Below are 18,709 nucleotides of genomic sequence, written 5' to 3'. Positions count from 1 at the left end.
CACCTGGGCGAGCCCACCTGTCGATCCCGCTGCGACGTGGAAGCCCGATGATCCGACAGAGACGTGACAGAGCCGGCTGAGGCCCAACGGCGGAAAGGCGGCCTCATTTGGCCGCCTTTCCTTCCAGTTCTCTGCTGCCTGCGACTGGAACGAATTGCAAAAATCTCTGAAGTTGGAGACTTTTATCTCCCTCAACAACTTTAAACATCTGCTATCTGAGCAGCTAACCGATCGCTGCAGCTGTACATAGTCCATCGGTATATAGCCCACCCAATTTACCTACCTCATCCCCATACTGTTTTCATTTATTTACTTTTCTGCTCTTTTGCACACCAGTATCTCTATTTGCACATGATCATCTGATGATTTATCACCCCAGTGTTAATCTGCTAAATTGTAATTATTCGCTCCTACGGCCTATTTATTGCCTACCTCCTCATGCCTTTTGCACACATTGTATATAGATTCTCTTTTTTTTTCTTTTTTCCCCCTACTATGTTATTGACTTGTTTATTGTTTACTCCATGTGCAACTCTGTGTTGTTGTCTGTTCACACTGCTATGCTTTATCTTGGCCAGGTCGCAGTTGCAAATGAGAACTTGTTCTCAACTAGCCTACCTGGTTAAATAAAGGTGAAATAAAAAAATAAAAAACGTGAGATGGGCGCCTTCCAAGCCAACCTCTCGAGCAAGGGAACCTCTCGAGCCAGCTAGGGCGTGGAAGCCCGAGGAGCTGGCTAGGCGACCCAGAACCGACTTCCCCACCAACCGGAACACCAGTACTGGCTTTGGGATTCTGCAAGGACCTGACGCCGGAGATGAGAAGCAGGTACGGGAGTCAAACATTTATTCAGGAACAGACATAGACCACGACAGGAACAGCGTCAGCACACGGGAAAACAAGGACATATGACAAACAATCCCGAAGCAGGGAACAGAGCTAGGAAACAGACAGATATAGGGAAGGAAATTAAACAAGTAATTGAGTCCACGTGAGTCCAATGAGCACTGATACACGTGATGGGGAAAGGCAGGTGTGCGTACTGAAGGTGGCTTGATTGCGTAATGTTGGGGAGTCTGAGGGAGGAAGAGCAGGAGCAGGCGTGACAATTTGTTTTCATAAGGCTTTTATCACAACTGAAGTGGCCAAATATCTTCGTAAAATTAAGCACATTAATCCACTTTACAACCGGTGTAGAGCCTAACTGGCATACATTGGGCGGCGCGTGACTTTCAAGTTTCGTGAAGATAATTTTCACCATAAAAATGCACCTTTATAATAAAGTATTACATGCATAATCACATTCGTGGTCACTTTTGAGAACAGTGTTTTTCCACTAATTGATTGCATTTTGGAACATTCGTGGTTATAGCCTACTGCTGTGTGAATATTGCTGCGCTTATAATATGAAGAAATAGCTTAATTGTTTATCAACATTTGATAAACAAGAGGTCTGTTCTGTTGAATCAGCCTCTTTGCTTTTAAAAGTTTTTTTGATGCGAGTGGTTGTATTAATTTGGGATCTATCGCGTCCCACAACTGTCCCAGACTATGTTTGGAAAAAAAAAATGTCGCACAGAAACCCAAAATGTTTTACCAATAGAATAGGTCAACTTTTGTACTATGGGGGATAGTAGATTGACATAGTTTAGAGCATTTGCTGTTCGTTAGGCCTACTCATCTTTTTGGCTGATGAAAAGTAAATATGGACAGTTCTTTTACCATCTTCAATATGCACCTCAGCATTCGATAAGGACTCACGCAGTTGTGTCCCGATGTGTCGGTCTTCACTTGTAGCCTACTTTGGAGCTGAGATGCTTGTGAGAAGGTCATGATCAGTTAACTGCATTGGCTAATATGAATTGAGATCTGAGAGAGCTATGTGAGTGAGAGGTGCTTCGGGGCACGGCCGGGAGAAAGGAATTGTAATTATTATATTCAGCCCATGGGCACAATGGCCACTTTTGCCGCAAAAGGCATGGATTTTTTAGGGGGTATTAGGGCCACACAAGAGGGATGCCGTGGTGAAATTCGAGTGCTTGTCAAATTGTGAATGAAAGACTGATGAAGTGTGTGCAGCCTGCACAAGAAACAAAGCAGAGCTCATGCCTTTTGATGCAACTTTTTTCAAATCATCATTAGAGTCGCATCATGTAGCCTTAGAATGTATTAAAAATCTAAATGTATAGCCCAACGTTTGTATTACAACTAAAGTTGTGCAAATAACTCTAAATTAAGCATATAGGAGGACCTGTTTCTTTGTTAACCTTTGTTTCTTTGCTCAACACAGAAATAATATAAAATAATGTGCACTCCCTCGGAAATCGTTTGGAGAAAATATATTTTATATTTGTTTAATTGTATTCTTCATACTATAAAATAATGCCATGGAGTTCTAAGCAAATCTTGTTTACTAAATTAATTAGTGTAGCACACAGCCATATGGCGTTGCCAGATTAGGACCTAACATAATGACAACTCAGAGTATGTTATTTTGTTCTTCTGAAATAGACTACATTTTCTTCATATCATGTTTCTTTAGACCTGTCTAAATAAATCCTGGATTTATTGTGATAGTGTAGGCTATATTAAATGGATTTATTAGACTTTATAAAATGTAGATGTTCCAAAGGTCTGCATCAGTGGCTTGTAGGCTATGCGTGGAAGCAACTGTTAATTAACGTTCAATTACCGCGAGACAGGCAGTTATTTGCTTGACAATCGCCGGTTGACAAAATTTCATGACCGCCACAGCCCTAGTTATGATCAATGATATCAAAGGCTGAACTGGCTACACTGAAATCTTGTAGACTAGTGTAGCCCTTGTGACCTCGACAAGAGGTGTAATAGCTAAGGTGTTGGTTTGACAGTCTGGACCCGGGTTCATGTCCCAGGCCTACCCCAAAGTCTCTACAATGGTGTCAGAAATGGGATGGCGGCCATGAGGCCGTCAGAGAGGTATATACACGTAATTGGCTTGGCATAGAGAATTATGGGGACATGCTCTGCCGAAGGAAGGGCGTAGTGTAGTGACCTTAATCAAGAGTTAGCGACCTTGTCAAGAGTTTAGGATCTCTTGGCAAAATGGCTAAGGTGTTGACAGTCGCTGGACCCAGGTAAGTCCCGGTCAGGGCTACTCCTGAATATGCTTCAGTATTATGCTGCATGAAGAATCATGAAAGTCGGACGAATCCGAATGTCAGTGTTCTCAATAAGACAACAGCGGCAAATTCTTGTTTGAGACTAGTCCTAGGGACTAAAACTAAGTGATTTTGCAATGTTCGAGTCTAGCTAAGGAGTTGAGGTTCGAAGTGCTGTATTTATTCTGTTTGGAATTTTGGACTTTAGCTCGCATGTTTTTCAAACGAGCTGGCTCACAAGCTTTCATGCCAGAGTCTGAAATTCTTATGCAGCGTCAAACACTTACCGAACATTTTCTATTTTTTTATACCCTCAAACACGAAGTTTATCAAGGCAAAAGGCGAGACCCAGATGCAGATGCAGTTGGAGTCTTGCAATGTTTATTAATCCAAAGGGGTAGGCAAGAGAGTGGTCGTGGACAGGCAAAAAGGTCAAAGTCCAATAGGTACCGAAGGGCAGGCAGAATCAAGGTCAGGGCAGGCAGGATGATCAGGCAAGCAGGAAAGTAGTCCAAAGACAGGCAGGGGTCAGAACCGGGAGGAATATAAGAATAGAACAGGAAAGGAGTATGGGAAAAACACACTGGTTGACTTGTCTAAACATACAAGACGAACTGGCATCGAGAGACAGGAAACGCAGGGATAAATACACTGGGGAAAATAAGCGACACCTGGAGGGGGTGGAGACAATCACAGGAACACGTGAAACAGATCAGGGCGTGACAAAGTTAGGCATACCGAATCTTCACTGTCAATTGTAAATTATTGTTCTTCACGTTTTACTGGTGAAACTGGTATTTGATTGATCTCAACCAGTTGCATGGGAATATACTATACATTTCAATCTTCATTAATTACTTTTTGTGAGTGAATTAGAGCAGATGGAGTTAACGAGTTTCTTGTATTTTGTTTCAATCAAAGCATATCCTGCCTTGTGGCACGCTGTCACGCCCTGACCATAGTTTGCTTTGTATGTTTTATGTTTTGGTTGGTCAGGGTGTGATCTGTGTGGGCATTCTATGTTGTATGTCTGGTTTGTCTATTTCTATGTGTTTGGCCTGATATGGTTCTCAATCAGAGACAGGTGTTTTGCGTTGTCTCTGATTGGGAATCATATTTAGGTAGCCTGTTTTGTATTGTGGGTTGTGGGTTATTGTCTATGTGTAGTGTTTGTGTTAGCACTAGTTTTCATTAGCTTCACGTTCGTCGTTTATTGTTTTGTATTAGTTTGTCAAGTGTTCTTAATTTTCGTCTTCGTTTAATAAATCAAGTATGTATTCATTTCACGCTGCGCCTTGGTCCTCCTCTCTTCAACGTTATGACGAGCGTGACACACGCTCTGAGTTTTGGTGCATTTTTGGGTGACTATTCAGCTTCTGCTAACCATCCTGAAATCTCATAAGAAATGAGGCGGTGTTTTTGGTGTAACAGTAATGTCATAGGCCTACTATGCTATGTTATTTCTTTATATTTGGTTCTGTTATGTAAAATACAAATTCATCTATAATGTGATCTTGCAAGACATTGATTCAGCTTTGATTGAACTTTACCTCTTCTCACAATGGTGCTCATTTAGTAATCTTCTATTTGTAATAATAATAAGTGATGAGTAAGACTATTAGGCGTAGGCAACAGATCTTGATTGTAACGGCTATCGTCATATTCCTCCTCCTCGGACGAGGAGAGGCGAGAAGGATCGGACCAATACGCGGAGTGGTTAGTGTTCATGATGAATGATTTATTATAACGGAAAAACTGAACACCGAAAATACAAAACAAATAAACGAAGTGCAGAAAACAGATACAGTACCGTGTGGTGAAAAACACAAACACGGAAACAAACACCCACAAAACACACGTGAAACCCAGGCTGCCTAAGTATGATTCTCAATCAGGGACAACGATTGACAGCTGCCTCTGATTGAGAATCATACCAGGCCGAACACAAAAATCCCAACATGGAAAGTCAACCATAGACAAACCCACCCAACTCACGCCCTGACCAACTAAAATAAATACAAGACAAAGGAAAACAGGTCAGGAACGTGACATTGATGAGTGTTATTTTAAATGTTTGGAGTGCCCTTCATGGCTCTGAAAGGATAGCACCAGGATTGTGCAATGATGTTAAATAAGTTGAACCAACTTATGGTGCTGAATGATAGCTCTGCCATTTGGCCAGTTCAGGAAAAATAAATAATAATGTGCAGTACAGCCTAATAGGCGTACAACTATTTCGTATAGCTAGATGTAGGCTATAGCCTCATGTAAATACAAATACATATCGCTTAATTTCATTGCACTGTTTGTAGGAGAGCTTAAGTTGCGAGTAGGCATGTAATTGCATTGTGTAGCTTACACTACACTGTATCATAAATTAATATTGATTTCATTTGTTGAACGCATGGTTACAATATACCCTATTAGAGAATAAAAGAAAACAGAGGTGAACTATCAATTAATATAATTTATTTGCATAGATTGAAACATGCTATCAAATTTTTTATTTATTTATTTCACCTTTATTTAACCAGGTAGGCAAATTGAGAACACGTTCTCATTTACAATTGCGACCTGGCCAAGATAAAGCAAAGCAGTTCGACACATACAACAACACATAGTTACACATGGAGTAAAACAAACATACAGTCAATAATACAGTGAAAAATAAGTCTATATACAATATGAGCAAGTGAGGTGAGATAAGGGAGGTGAAGGCAAACAAAATATATATATAAATAAATAAAAATATAAAAAGGCCATGGTGGCGAAGTAAATACAATATAGCAAGTAAAAAAAAGAAAAAAAAGTAGAGATAGTAGAGATAGAAAAAAGTAGAGATAGAAATAATGGGGTGCAAAGGAGCAAAATAAATAAATAAATAAATACAGTAGGTAAAGAGGTAGTTGTTTGGGCTAAATTATAGATGGGCTATGTACAGGTGCAGTAATCTATGAGCTGCTCTGACAGCTGGTGCTTAAAGCTAGTGAGGGAGATAAGTGTTTCCAGTTGACCAAATCAATTGACCAAGTAGTTAACACATCCTTAATACATTTAATTGCAGGAAATATGCTTTAAAACAGCCATAAAATCTTTATTGTGGTGTATTCACGCATCTCAATAAACTATAACCTAAATGTATTATTACCTCCAATTCACATTTCCAATTTTCCACGCTGACATACCAAGCTAGAATGGGGCCCTGAGTCTCAACCAATTGCCAATATAGGCTAAATATCTCAAGCAGGGCTACAGCAACTTCCAGAGTGGGTCAGGCTCTTGGGCTTTGCGGTGGCCGTTCTGGTTTGGTTGTCCTCAGCAGAACGGTGTCGCCATAACAAAGATGTTACATATCGTTCTGGGTTCCACTGTGCAAGAGGGAGTCTGGAGTTTTATAAACATCAAGGCAGGCACAAGGTGCACACACATAGTTCTTCATCATTCTCACCACCACCAGAGAGAAGAAAGGCAAATTGTGGTTTCTTCTATTTGGTTTGTCAGTCTATCGTTTTTCATGCAATTTTTTGTAGTAATTAAATATAATTTATTTTTCCAGAAATAGTTTTACCAACTCTGTGTATTCTCAAATTGAAAAAGTGAGGCGCGCTGCTCCCCCGCGCTCCATCAGCACTACAACCCTGGTAAGCAGGTGGACTAATGCATGCAAAAGCTTTTGATAAAAACACTTTATCTGCCTTCACAATGAAAAGTTAATGAAAAATTCAACCATATATTTTATGCAAAAGATATGTATGTTTCTGAACAGGGATAATGCTACTTTGTTGACAACATAACAAGCTTTGCAGCACAGGAGGTTGGTGGCACCTTCATTGGGTTGGATGGACTTGTGGTAATGGTTGGAGCGGAATGGGTAGAAAAATATCAAATACATCAAACACATAGTTTGATGCCATTCCATTTGTTCCGTTCCATACATTATTGTGAGCCGTCCTCCCCTCAGCAGCCTCAACTGCTTTGCAGATTTCTGTTTGATTTGAGCAGGGTGCTCCTCACTCGAGGCTTCACTAGTCACGTTTAGGGCCATAGGCTGGTTCAACCCCAGCCAGCATAATACAACAGAATGACTGTGTAACTTGGATATCCGCTGTCACACTAAGGCCATCAGTGCAAGATGAGCTGTCATGGTGGGGGGAACAGTTACAGACTGACTGTCTCCACACGATCTCATGCAGGCTCAGTTAAAGGATGCAGCTGTATGGAGAATCTTGGAACTGAAAAGTCAAAGGACTAAGCCTAAACCAACAAGAATCATATAAAGTCAAAAAGTTACTGCAAGAGTGGGAAAGGCTCAATGTCTCACCAGATGGATTATTACAAAGGAAAACAGCAAAAAGGACACAAGTTGTGGTACCAAGTCTGTATAGTACACTGATTTACAAGTACTTACACACACGCTGAAATGGCCCATCTAGGAACAGAAAGAGTGTTGAACTTAGCATGAGAAGGCTTTTATTGGCCACGCATGCAACATGACATTGAACACTATCACTAAAGTGTGTAAGTGTATCAAACAAAAGAAACCCAGTGTAATAACTAGGGCCCCAATGCAACATGTACGAGCTACAGCTCCTTTCGAGATTATTTCAATTGACTGTGCATTTGGAGAAAAGCAGAGGGGGCTACGAGTATATTTTAGTTAGTTTAGATAACTACAAAATTTGCACAAGCCTACCCCACCAGAAATAAGTCAGAAAACTGCAGTAAAAAAAAGATTTAAGATTTTTTCCCCCCAAAGTTTGGCTTTGTCAAAAATTCATCATGATCAGAGAAGAGAGTTTGAAAATCAGTTATTCAGAGTCTTGCAGAACTGTACGGGAATAGCCAATTCCAGAACCTCTCCATATCATCCACAGGGGAATCCGGTGGAGAGATTTAACTGTACACTGTTATCAATGTTGCGCACACTAGATGAAGAGAAAAAGGCCAACTGGGGTGATTATCTGAACAAGGTCATTCATGCATATAACTGTACCACCAGTGATGCTACTGGGTTCTCATCATATTTCCTGCTATTTGGAAGGGCTTCACTGCTACCTGTTGACCTTGTCTTTGGGTTACAGGTAAAGGAACAGGAGAAATCATACCAGGATTATGCTAAGAAGTGGTAGCAACAGATGGCGGAAGCCTATGACATCGCCATTAGAAACATGGAGTAATCAACAGCAAAGGGAAACACCTACTACGATCAGAAGAAAATTAGTTTGGTTCTGGTCTCAGGGGATCGTGTACTGGTAAGGAACATGTCAGAACGTGGTTTGCCGGGAAAGCTAAGATCACACTGGGAGGACCAAGTACATGTGGTGGTACAGCCCTGTCTATGAGGTCAAACCCGAGAGGGGTACAGGCAGGGCCTGGGTTCTGCTTCGCAATATGCTTATGTCATGTAATTCCCTACCATTTGAGGAACCTGTTGAAACACCCAGTATAGGTCTGTGGAGAAGGGAACCACCCCTTCTCCACAAGGGGAAGCAGAAAAATGGGGAGCGTGCTGAGTCTGAGAGCTCAGATGAGGATTCTTATCCAGTTTTCATCAATAGGTCACATAGGGATGAAGAGAGCAGACAGAGTAGCACACAGCTAGTATCAGATAATAGTGAGGAACGGGGTCAGACTGATAAACTTCACTGTGAAGGAGTGCCAGCCAGTCCTCAGAGAGAGCAAGGAGAGGACAGGGGTAAATATGGAAACAACTGAGGGCTCAGACTCAATCATCTCATGATGAAGTGGACACTGATTCATTGGGGTCACCAATGACCTTGCCCTGCCGTTCAGCCCGGCAGAGGAGGCCCAGAGACATTCTAACCTATAACACTTTAGGGCTGCCCAGCTCTTATCAGGATACCAACTAGAGTGTGTGTGTATATATTTTCTTGTTTACCTTTCCTAATCACAGTGTGATAATGTTTGGTAGGGGTTGCGTCTTTGCCCATAAAGGTAGACTGGACATGTCTAGATAGTTATATGGCTGTTAGGCCAATTTTCTAATTTGTTCTCATGACCAGTAGTTACATCCTCTGTTTGTTTTGAGGCCAGTGAAATGTTTGGGACAACATTTCGTTTTTGCAGGGGGTGTTGTAAAGCTTAATACAGTTGTATTCCAGCCACTAGGGGGTACTCTGGTGAAGCCCATGGGAAATAAAGAAATATAGTTTAAGTGAATTGGGTAGAGGAAGAATAAGAAACAAAAAAAAGGGCTGTAAACTGCTAAACATGCTGACATGAAGTAAACCATACCTTTCGTGTTGTAGTTTATATTATAAGCTCATAGAAAAGGTAACACAAACAAACTCACAAATGATTGGTTGACAATAGAGCCTCCCACAATGCAGGATGAAGTTGGTGAAGAGGAACTGCAGAAATTTGCAGTCAAAGCTTAATGACCTTTGATCACAAAAGTTAATGCAGTCAACGAAAGTCTGTGTATTCTCATAATGAAAGGTGACAAAAGTTAAATGCTTTCAAGACTACGCTGAAACTGCAAGTAAAAATGTGCCTACATTTTTGCATAGATTCCTATTGATTTGTTCTGATACTGTACTTTCCAAGTGGAACACTCGGAGAAACGCTGTGGTCGCGTGCTACCTGAACGTAGCGAGTTAAAACGAACGTAGGTTATTTACGTAGAGATTCCTATTGGTTGATTCTGGTACTTTCAAATGGGAAACTCAGAGACCATGTTCCCGAGTTGACTTGAACAAAGCATCAAACATGTACTATGTGACGCACACAACGTCATTTCTTGATAACCAAAATGGAGGACTACTCATCCAAGCAATCAGTTGAAAATCTTGACAATCCTCCTAACAGTCGGTTGTTTCTCGTAACAAGTCGATCAGTTTCAGATGATGTTATTCGAGAGAAATTTTCTGTATTTGGAGAGGTCCAAGGTGTATGGGTCGTTAAGGACAAACAGACGAAAGAATCGAAGGGGATCTCCTATGTTAAATTCGCGAAGTCTTCGGAAGCATGCACCGCCATGGAGGACATGCATGGAAAATGCCTGTTAGACGGAACGAAGCCCATTAAGGTTTGCATGCACATACATCTAAACTTAATATATGACCTCATCCTACAAGTTTCTAACATTCACTATTTATTTCCTTAAGTATTTAAAAAAATGATTCCATGCTGGGCCCAGTTCACCGATAGCGATGGAATATAGTTTTACCCGTGTTTTAACAATGCACGTTTCCTGCAACTGCCCGAAACATCAAGCAGAGAAAATGGTCGCCACAGTGCTTCGTCGACGGTCAATACATATAGTATGGGAAGAAAGGGAGCGCTGTTCTCGGATCAGCTTTCTCCGTTCAAATCTTTCCTCGAAGGTGCATCATGCAGAAATCGCTCCGCCATTTCCTGGTTGCATCTAATAGTTCGCAAACAATGTATGTCTAGAGAATCCATTGTACCATCTAAACCGCTGTGACATATTTTCAATAACCAGGGCCGGATGCAATTCCACAATACTTACATGATAGACATTAACTGAATCTTTTTTTAATACCACAAATGACCGAAATGAGTGGCTAATCTGACACGGAGAAATTGAGATAAATCTGGTCTTGAATTCAAACAAACAATAGCTCAGGAAAATGACGCAACACAGATTGTACAATAGTAGGAAGGAAGGTTTGTGTGTGTGTGTGTGTACCAGTCAAAAGTTTGGACACCTACGCATTCTAGGGTAATTTTTAAAATATTTATTTTACTATTTTTTACATTGTAAAATAGGAGTGAAGACAACTGATATAACACATATGGAATATGTAGTAACCCAAAAACATTTACACAAATCAAAAGATATTTTATATTTGAAATTCTTCAAAGTTAACACTCTTTGCCTTCACAGCTTTGCACAGTCTTGGCATTCTCTCAACCAGCTTCATGAGGTAGTCACCTGGAATGCATTTCAATTAACAGCTGTGCCTTAAGTTCATTTGTGGAATTTCTTTCCTACTTAATACCTGCATGGAGGCGCTACCAGGAGACAGGCCAGTACATCAGGAGACGTGGAGGAGGCTGTAGGAGGGCAACAACCCAGCAGCAGGACCGCTACCTCCGCCTTTGTGCAAAGAGGAGCACTGCCAGAGCCCTGCAAAATGACCTTCAGCAGGCCACAAATGTGCATGTGTCTGCTCAAACGGTCAGAAACAGACACATGCACATTTGTGGCCTGCTGGAGGTCATTTTGCAGGGCTCTGGCAGTGCTCCTCCTTGCACAAAGGCGGAGGTAGCGGTCCTGCTGCTGGGTTGTTGACCTCCTACGGCCTCCTCCACGTCTCCTGATGTACTGGCCTGTCTCCTGGTAGCGCCTCCATGCTCTGGACACTACGCTGACAGACACAGCAAACCTTCTTGCCACAGCTCGCATTGATGTGCCATCCTGGATGAGCTGCACTACCTGAGCTACTTGTGTGGGTTGTAGACTCCGGCTCATGCTACCACTAGAGTGAAAGCACCGCCAGCATTCAAAAGTGACCAAAACATCAGCCAGGAAGCATAGGAACTGAGAAGTGGTCTGTGGTCACCACCTGCAGAACCACTCCTTTATTGGGGGTGTCTTGCGAATTGCCTATAATTTCCACCTGTTGTCTATTCCATTTGCACAACAGCATGTGAAATTTATTGTCAATCAGTGTTGCTTCCTAAGTGGACAGTTTGATTTCACAGAAGTGTGATTGACTTGGAGTTACATTGTGTTGTTTAAGTGTTCCCTTTATTTTTTTGAGCAGTGTATATATATATATATATATATATATATATACACACATATATATATATAATTTTTTTTAGATCCCCCCTCATTGTTAAAGGTGTTAGTTCACCCAAATAACAAAATTACATTGCTTACAGGGTAATGAAAGTCTATGGACATGGTATGACAGCAACCCATGCTTGGCCACTGTTTCAAATGCTAATATAGGTTCCATTGACATGCATTAGGTTTGTCCCACAAATGCTAAAAAAGTTTGCATTTAAATCAGTGGCCAGATAAACAAACATTGGTTCCTGTCGTACCTTGTCCATGGACTACATACAGGGTAAGGAAACCAATATATGTATTATGGATCCCCATTAGCTGCTGCCAAAGCAGCAGCTACTCTTCCTGGGGTCCAGCAAAATTAAGGCAGTTTATACAATTTTAAAACATTACAATACATTCACAGCTTTCACAACACACTGTGGGCCCTCAGGCCCCTACTCCACCACTACCACATATCTACATTACTAAATCCATGTGTATGTATGTTATCGTGTGTATGCATGTGTCTGTGCCAATGTTTGTTGCTTCAGTCTCCACTGTTCCATAAGGTGTTGTGTCAGTTACTTGGTGGAAAAGAGTTCCATGGTGTCATAGCTCTATGTAGTACTATGTGTCTCCCATAGTCTGTTCTGGACTTGGGACTGTGAAGAGATCTCTGGTGGTTTGTCTTGTGGGGTATGCATGGGTGTCTGAGCTGTGTGCCAGTAGTTTAGACAGACAGCTTGGGGCATTCACCGGGTGAGCTATACCTTTTTAAAGTAAAGATTCACCCATTTTGAATGTAATATTGTTTTTGTACATCTCTGAATGTCGTTCTATCGATTCCCTGGGTCACTTCATGTTTTTATCTATACCTTAGCTATTGCCATTCGAGCAGGCAGAAATTTGGCCAGTGTGACGTAGCATTGCAATAAATCCGCTCTCTCCACACTGGAAGTTAATAGGATTTATTTAAATGTGTAATAGTTAAAAAAAAAAATAATACATACCTTATTTACATAATTATTCAGACCCTTTGCTATGAGACTTGAAATTGAGCTCAGGTGCACCCTGTTTCCATTTATCATCCTTGAGATGTTTCTGCAACTTGATCGTGGTCCACCTGTTGATTTAGACATGATTTGGAAAGGCACACACCTGTCTATACAAGGTCTCACAGTTGCCAGTGCATGTCAGAGCAAAAACCAAGCCATGAGGTCGAAGGAATTGACCGTAGAGCACCAAGACAGGATTATGTCAAGGAACAGATCTGGGGAAGGATACAAATTCTGCAGCATTGAAGGTCCCCAAAAACACAGTTTGGAACTACCAAGACTCATCCTAGAGCTGGCAGAAATGATCAATCGAGGGAGAAGGGAGGTGACCAAGAACCCGATGGTCATTCTGACATAGCTGCTGATGGGAGAACCTTCCAGAAGGACAACCATCTCTGCAGCACTCCACCAATCTAATTGGGCCTTTATGGTAGAGTGGCCAGACGGAAGCCACTCCTCAGTAAAAGGCACAACAGGCCGCTTGGAGTTTGCCAAAAGGCACCTAAAGGACAATGACCATGAGAAACAAGATTCTATGGTCCGATGAAACCAAGATTGAATTCTTTGGCCTGAATGCCAAGCATCACATCTGGAGGAAAACTGGCACCATCCCTACGGTGATTCGTGGTGTTGGCAGCATCATGCTGTGGGGATGTTTTTCAGCAGCAAAGACTGGGAGATTAATCAGGATTGAGGCAACTGGCGCTAAGTTTAGAGAGCCTTGAAGAAAACCTGCTCTCTAGCGCTCAGGACCTCAGACTGGGGCGAAGGTTCACCTTCCAACAGGACAACGACCATAATCACACAGCCAACACAACGCAGAAGTGGCTTTGGGACAAGTCTCCGGCTTGAACCCGATCGAGCATCTCTAGAGAGTCCTGAAAATAGCTTTGCAGCGACACTCCCCATCCAACCTGACAGAGCTTGAGAAGATCTGCAGAGAAGAATGGGAGAAACTCCACTAATACAGGTGTGCAAAGCTTGTAGCGTCATACCCAAGAAGACATTAAGGCGGTAATCTCTGCCAAAGGTGCTTCAACAAAATACTGAGTAAAGGGTCTGAATATTTTTTCTAATATTGCAAAAATGTCAAACTGTTTTTGCTTTGTCATTATGGGGTGTTGTGTGTAGATTGAGGGGAAAAAACAATTGAATCCATTTTAGAGTAAGGCTGTAATGTAAGAAATTGTGGAAAAAGTCAAGGGGTCTGAATACTTCCAAATGCACTATATACAGGTTATGCATTTTGACTGAATATGACCACTGTTTCAGGTGTTCATTGCCCAGTCAAGGTCCTCCGGTAGACACAGAGATGTGGAGGATGAAGAGCTCACCAGAATATTTGTAAAGATTCCCAAAACGTTCACAGAAGAAGATCTGAAAGACACGTTCAAGGTACGAGGTCCATTGCATGCATTTTATCACTTGGTGAAATATTTCTGGCCAAAGTGACCACCCTTACATTTGAATAATTTAGCAGATGCTTGCTCAAGGGCAAATTGACACACATTGTCGGCTCGGGGATTTGAACCAGTAAACTTTCCGTTACTGGCTCAATGCTCTAAACACCTGCAGACCAATATAGACAATGCTCTTTTTAAAATATTTTTTTGCTTGTAGGAGTATGGGGACATAGAATACTGTGTGATCATAAAGAATAAAACCACGGGGGAGAGCAAAGGCTTGGGATATGTGAGGTATCATAAGCCATCACAAGCAGCCATTGCCATTGAGAACTGTGATAGAGGTAAGCAGGCATCAGCCCTTTCATTGAAGCCTCAGAACGGATAAACTCAAGTTAAAACACTTTCCCTTTCAATGATTTCACTGTAGAATTTAATTTGTATCAATGTAACCCTTGTCTGTGCAACCAGCCTACAGGGCTGTTCTTGCTGAGCCCCGAAGCAAGAACTCATCTGCAGATAATGACTATCACAACAGTGGCAGAGCAGAGCACATGTCAAGTGACCTGGGAATGAACCCCTATTCCTTTGGAGTGTGTATGTGAAGTACTTAATTCTGATTCAGAATGTCACCTTTGCTTTCATTTGCATTTGCTTTAATCTAGCTGTGGTCTGACATCTGTCTGTGATCCCTACCTGACAGCCGACCCTGGCAGTTATGCCGTAACTGACTACCGATCCAGTGACCTCATCACCAGGTGCCTAATGGTTTCCTCGAGAGCTAATGTTACTCAGGAGCAGATTTATGGCCTCTTTGACCTCATACCAGGGATGGATTACTGTGAGATGCAGCGGGATCATTGTGGGCTCAACAAAGGTATTATACATTGATAATTATGTATTTAATAAGGGAAGATGTGGTTAAATAAAACTTGAGTCACACATTGATTTATCAAGAGTAACACTTTAGACATTATTATAAAGACATCTATAAACTATGTTCATAATGCTTATAAGACATTCTAGAATAAGCCTACTCATTATTTTTGTTAATATACATATTTTTTTAACATTCTTATGTAGTGTAACCATCAAAGATTAACGCTCCTAATTTTGTATTTAAATTGTTCACATTAATGTTGTTTATGATGTTGCTCATGATGCATGTAAAACATTTTAACGCCCCCCCAGGACATACTGTGATTCGCTACAACAACCTGGGCTCTGCAGTCTATGCCAAAGAGAAGCTGAATGGCTTTGAGTATCCCCCTGGAAACCGCCTCATCGTGGCCCACATAGAGGATGGAGAAGACAGGACCAGGTACAGACTTATCATGTGATGATACACTTAAAATGTGTCAAATGTCTTGATTTTTGTCTATCAATAATGATAATCGATTTATTTGAAAGTAATAAGCTTTAAAGCATGATCTTTAGGTTAAGTTGATCTTGATATTATTTGATTCATTGCTAAAGACCTACTCCAGCCATCCACTCACCCAATTTATGACATGATTTACCTGAGACTGGAAACTTTCGACGTCAGTTACTGGGCCATAGTTAGTTGTGTTTAGTTGTCGCCGATGTTGTCGAAAGATGGTGTAAGTTAGTTTAGTTTATTAGGATCCCCATTAGCTACTGCACATGCAGCAGCTACTCTTCCTGGGGTCCACAAACAAATACACAACAAAGTACAGTACAGTTATAGACAAGATATTACATAAAGTTATATCTGTACATGTATGTATATATGAAAGACACCAAGAGACAACAAAACACAATTTACACTACATTTTAAGTTTGATCTCATTTAGTCGACTGGTTGATTGTTTGGTTGACTGATCTCTTTAGTCGAGCAATCGCAATTAAAAAACATTTTTCATAGTGCACAAGACACCTATCTGATTCGCGCCTGTTTCAGTGGACTTATCCATTGCGAAGGCCACGGGGATGGCACAGTCCATCACTCTAAGACATACAATTGTATATGGTTATATTATGTAAAAATAATGGTGCAACACTAATATGCCTAGTTAAATAAAGGTAAAATATATATATATATATATATATATATATATATAATTTATAACATGCGCTTTCTCCCGCGTTAGATACTTTCGCTGTCTGTTGGTTCTAAAACATAATCTTCAGTGCACAGTTGAATTGGTGCCTTTCCCTATGTTGCTACGTGCATAATAACAAAGTTAACCAGCATATTAGGTTTGAGAACAATGCGGTGGAGGCGGCAGAGACGAGGAAACAGCCCTTGCCTTAGTCTAATTGTCTAAGAAAATTGAGGAGAGAGGAAACTCCAAATGAGTTAGGCTATTGATTATAGACCTAACTGTTAAATATGCCTGGCTTTATGAATCATCCATATACCGGTACAGTGCATTTGGCAAGTATTCCGACCCCTTTATTTTTTCCACATTTTTGTTAAGTTACAGCCTTATTTTAAAATGGTTTACATGGATCAATCTACACACAATGTCCCATAATGACAAAGCAAAAACAGGTGTTTAGATTATTTTTGCAAATGTATAATTTTTTAAAAACAGATACCTTATTTACCAAAGGATTCAGACCCTTTGCTATGAAACTTGAAATTGAGCTCAGGTGCATCCTGTTTCCATTGCTCATCCTTGATGTTTCTACAACTTGAACGGAGTCCACCTGTGGTAAGTTCAATTGATTGGACGGGATTTGGAAAGGTCAGGGAGGTGACTAAGAACCGGGTGGTCACTCTTACAGAGCTCCAGAGTTCCTCTGAGATGGGAGAACCTTCCAGAAGGACAACTATCTCTGCAGCACTCCACCAATTAGGCCTTTATGGTAGAGTGGCCAGACGGAAGCCACTCCTCATTAAAAGGCACATGACAGCCCGCTTGGAGTTTGCCAAAAGGCACCTAAAGACTCAGACCATGAGAAACAAGATTCTCTGGTCTGATAAAACCAAGATTGAATTCTTGGTCCTGAATGCCAAGCGTTATGTCTGGAGGAAACCTAGCAGCATCCCTACAGTGAAGCATGGCAGTATCATGCTGTGGGGATGTTTTTCAGCGACAGGGACTGGGTGACTGCTCCGTTCTCTCGACCCTGAATAAAGTACAGAGATCCTTGATGAAAACCTGCTCTGGAGACCTGAAAAATAGCTGTGCAGCGACGCTCCCCATCCAACCTGACAGAGCTTGAGAAGAATGGGAGAAACTCCCCAAATACAGGTGTGCCAAACTTGTAGCGTCATACCCAAGAAGACTCGTGGCTGTAATCGCTGCCAAAAGTGCTTCAACAAAGTACTGAGTAAAGGGTCTGAATACTTACGTAAATTTGATAATGATTAAAAAAAAAAAATCTTTATACATTTGCATATTTCTTAACCTATTTTTGCTTTGTCATTATGGGATGTTGTGTGTAGATTGAGGGATAAAAAAAATCTTTAATACATTTTAGAATAAGGCTGTAACCTAACAATGTGGAAAAAGTCAAGGGGTCTGAATACTTTCAAAGGCACTGTATAAGTATAATATTGCAATTGACAGAGAGAGGGGACACCTTTGGCCATTAGTTTTATATATATTTTTTAGGGGGCAGTTTTTTTTCGGCCATTTGTTTTTGAGTTGTTCATATGCAAAATATTCGCATTTCAATGAGCCTAGTTAAACTGTGTGTAGTGGGTCCATTCTGTCTTTCCCGCTTTTTATCTGTCCCCCCTTTCCATTGTCTACCAAGCTGTCATATCGGTTTAGTCCACTAGGGACTTTTCGTTGCAGTATGTTGTAATCTATGTCTAACCAATTCTGTTTGTGTTGATGTAATTGTGTGGTTAGTAAATAAGTAATTAAGCCAATTTGTATATCACTGATTCAGAATTTATGCTAGGGTTCATGCAGATTTCCAAGGAATTTGCGACATTCAGAATGAGACTGATAGAAGGTAAATATCAATTAATAACCAATTGATTGACTGAAATGTAACAGCAATATATATCTTTAAGAGTTCATTTGGAAAACGAACTTGTCAAAAACTTTTCCCGTGGTGCCCCAAGATTGCTGACGAGTTAATTGTTAAATGAGTAATTTAATCATCGTAGTAGTTAAACAGTTAATCAATTTGATAAAACAATCGTCATCACATTAATGATAGCCAAGACACAACATAATTGATGCCCTGTGTGAGGAATCTAGGAGAATTCAGTTTATATGAAATTTGAAAAGCAAATTAAATGATACACCCAGATTATGTTATAAACCATAGGAGTTGTAGACAGGATTTGTCGACGTGTGTGTGTTGCCATTTGAACAAGATACATCTGGAGGTTGCCTCCATGTTGTTTCTCTGACATAGTCA

General features: G+C 40.9%; 1 protein-coding gene across 5 annotated transcripts in view; it reads left to right on the top strand.

The window, feature by feature from the left end:
* Window positions 1-9,877: 9,877 nt before the first annotated feature.
* The window catches only part of LOC120033367 (RNA-binding protein 45-like), a 33,510-nt gene continuing 24,678 nt past the window's right edge, over window positions 9,878-18,709 (top strand). For all 5 annotated transcript variants that reach the window (XR_005473949.1, XR_005473950.1, XR_005473948.1 and 2 more), the window contains exons 1-6: window positions 9,878-10,188; window positions 14,232-14,354; window positions 14,580-14,706; window positions 14,834-14,959; window positions 15,066-15,239; window positions 15,554-15,683. Coding sequence is in view for 2 of the 5 variants with exons in the window: in XM_038979682.1 (XP_038835610.1) it covers window positions 9,913-10,188; window positions 14,232-14,354; window positions 14,580-14,706; window positions 14,834-14,959; window positions 15,066-15,239; window positions 15,554-15,683 (956 nt within the window). In the remaining 3 variants the exon portion in view is untranslated. The remainder of the gene's footprint in view (window positions 10,189-14,231; window positions 14,355-14,579; window positions 14,707-14,833; window positions 14,960-15,065; window positions 15,240-15,553; window positions 15,684-18,709) is intronic.

Source organism: Salvelinus namaycush, chromosome 40, assembly GCF_016432855.1.
Source record: "Salvelinus namaycush isolate Seneca chromosome 40, SaNama_1.0, whole genome shotgun sequence".
In the NCBI taxonomy this organism is placed as follows: Eukaryota; Metazoa; Chordata; class Actinopteri; order Salmoniformes; family Salmonidae; genus Salvelinus; species Salvelinus namaycush.
Note: the sequence above shows the minus strand (reverse complement) of the source record. Positions and strands in the feature narration are given on the sequence as shown.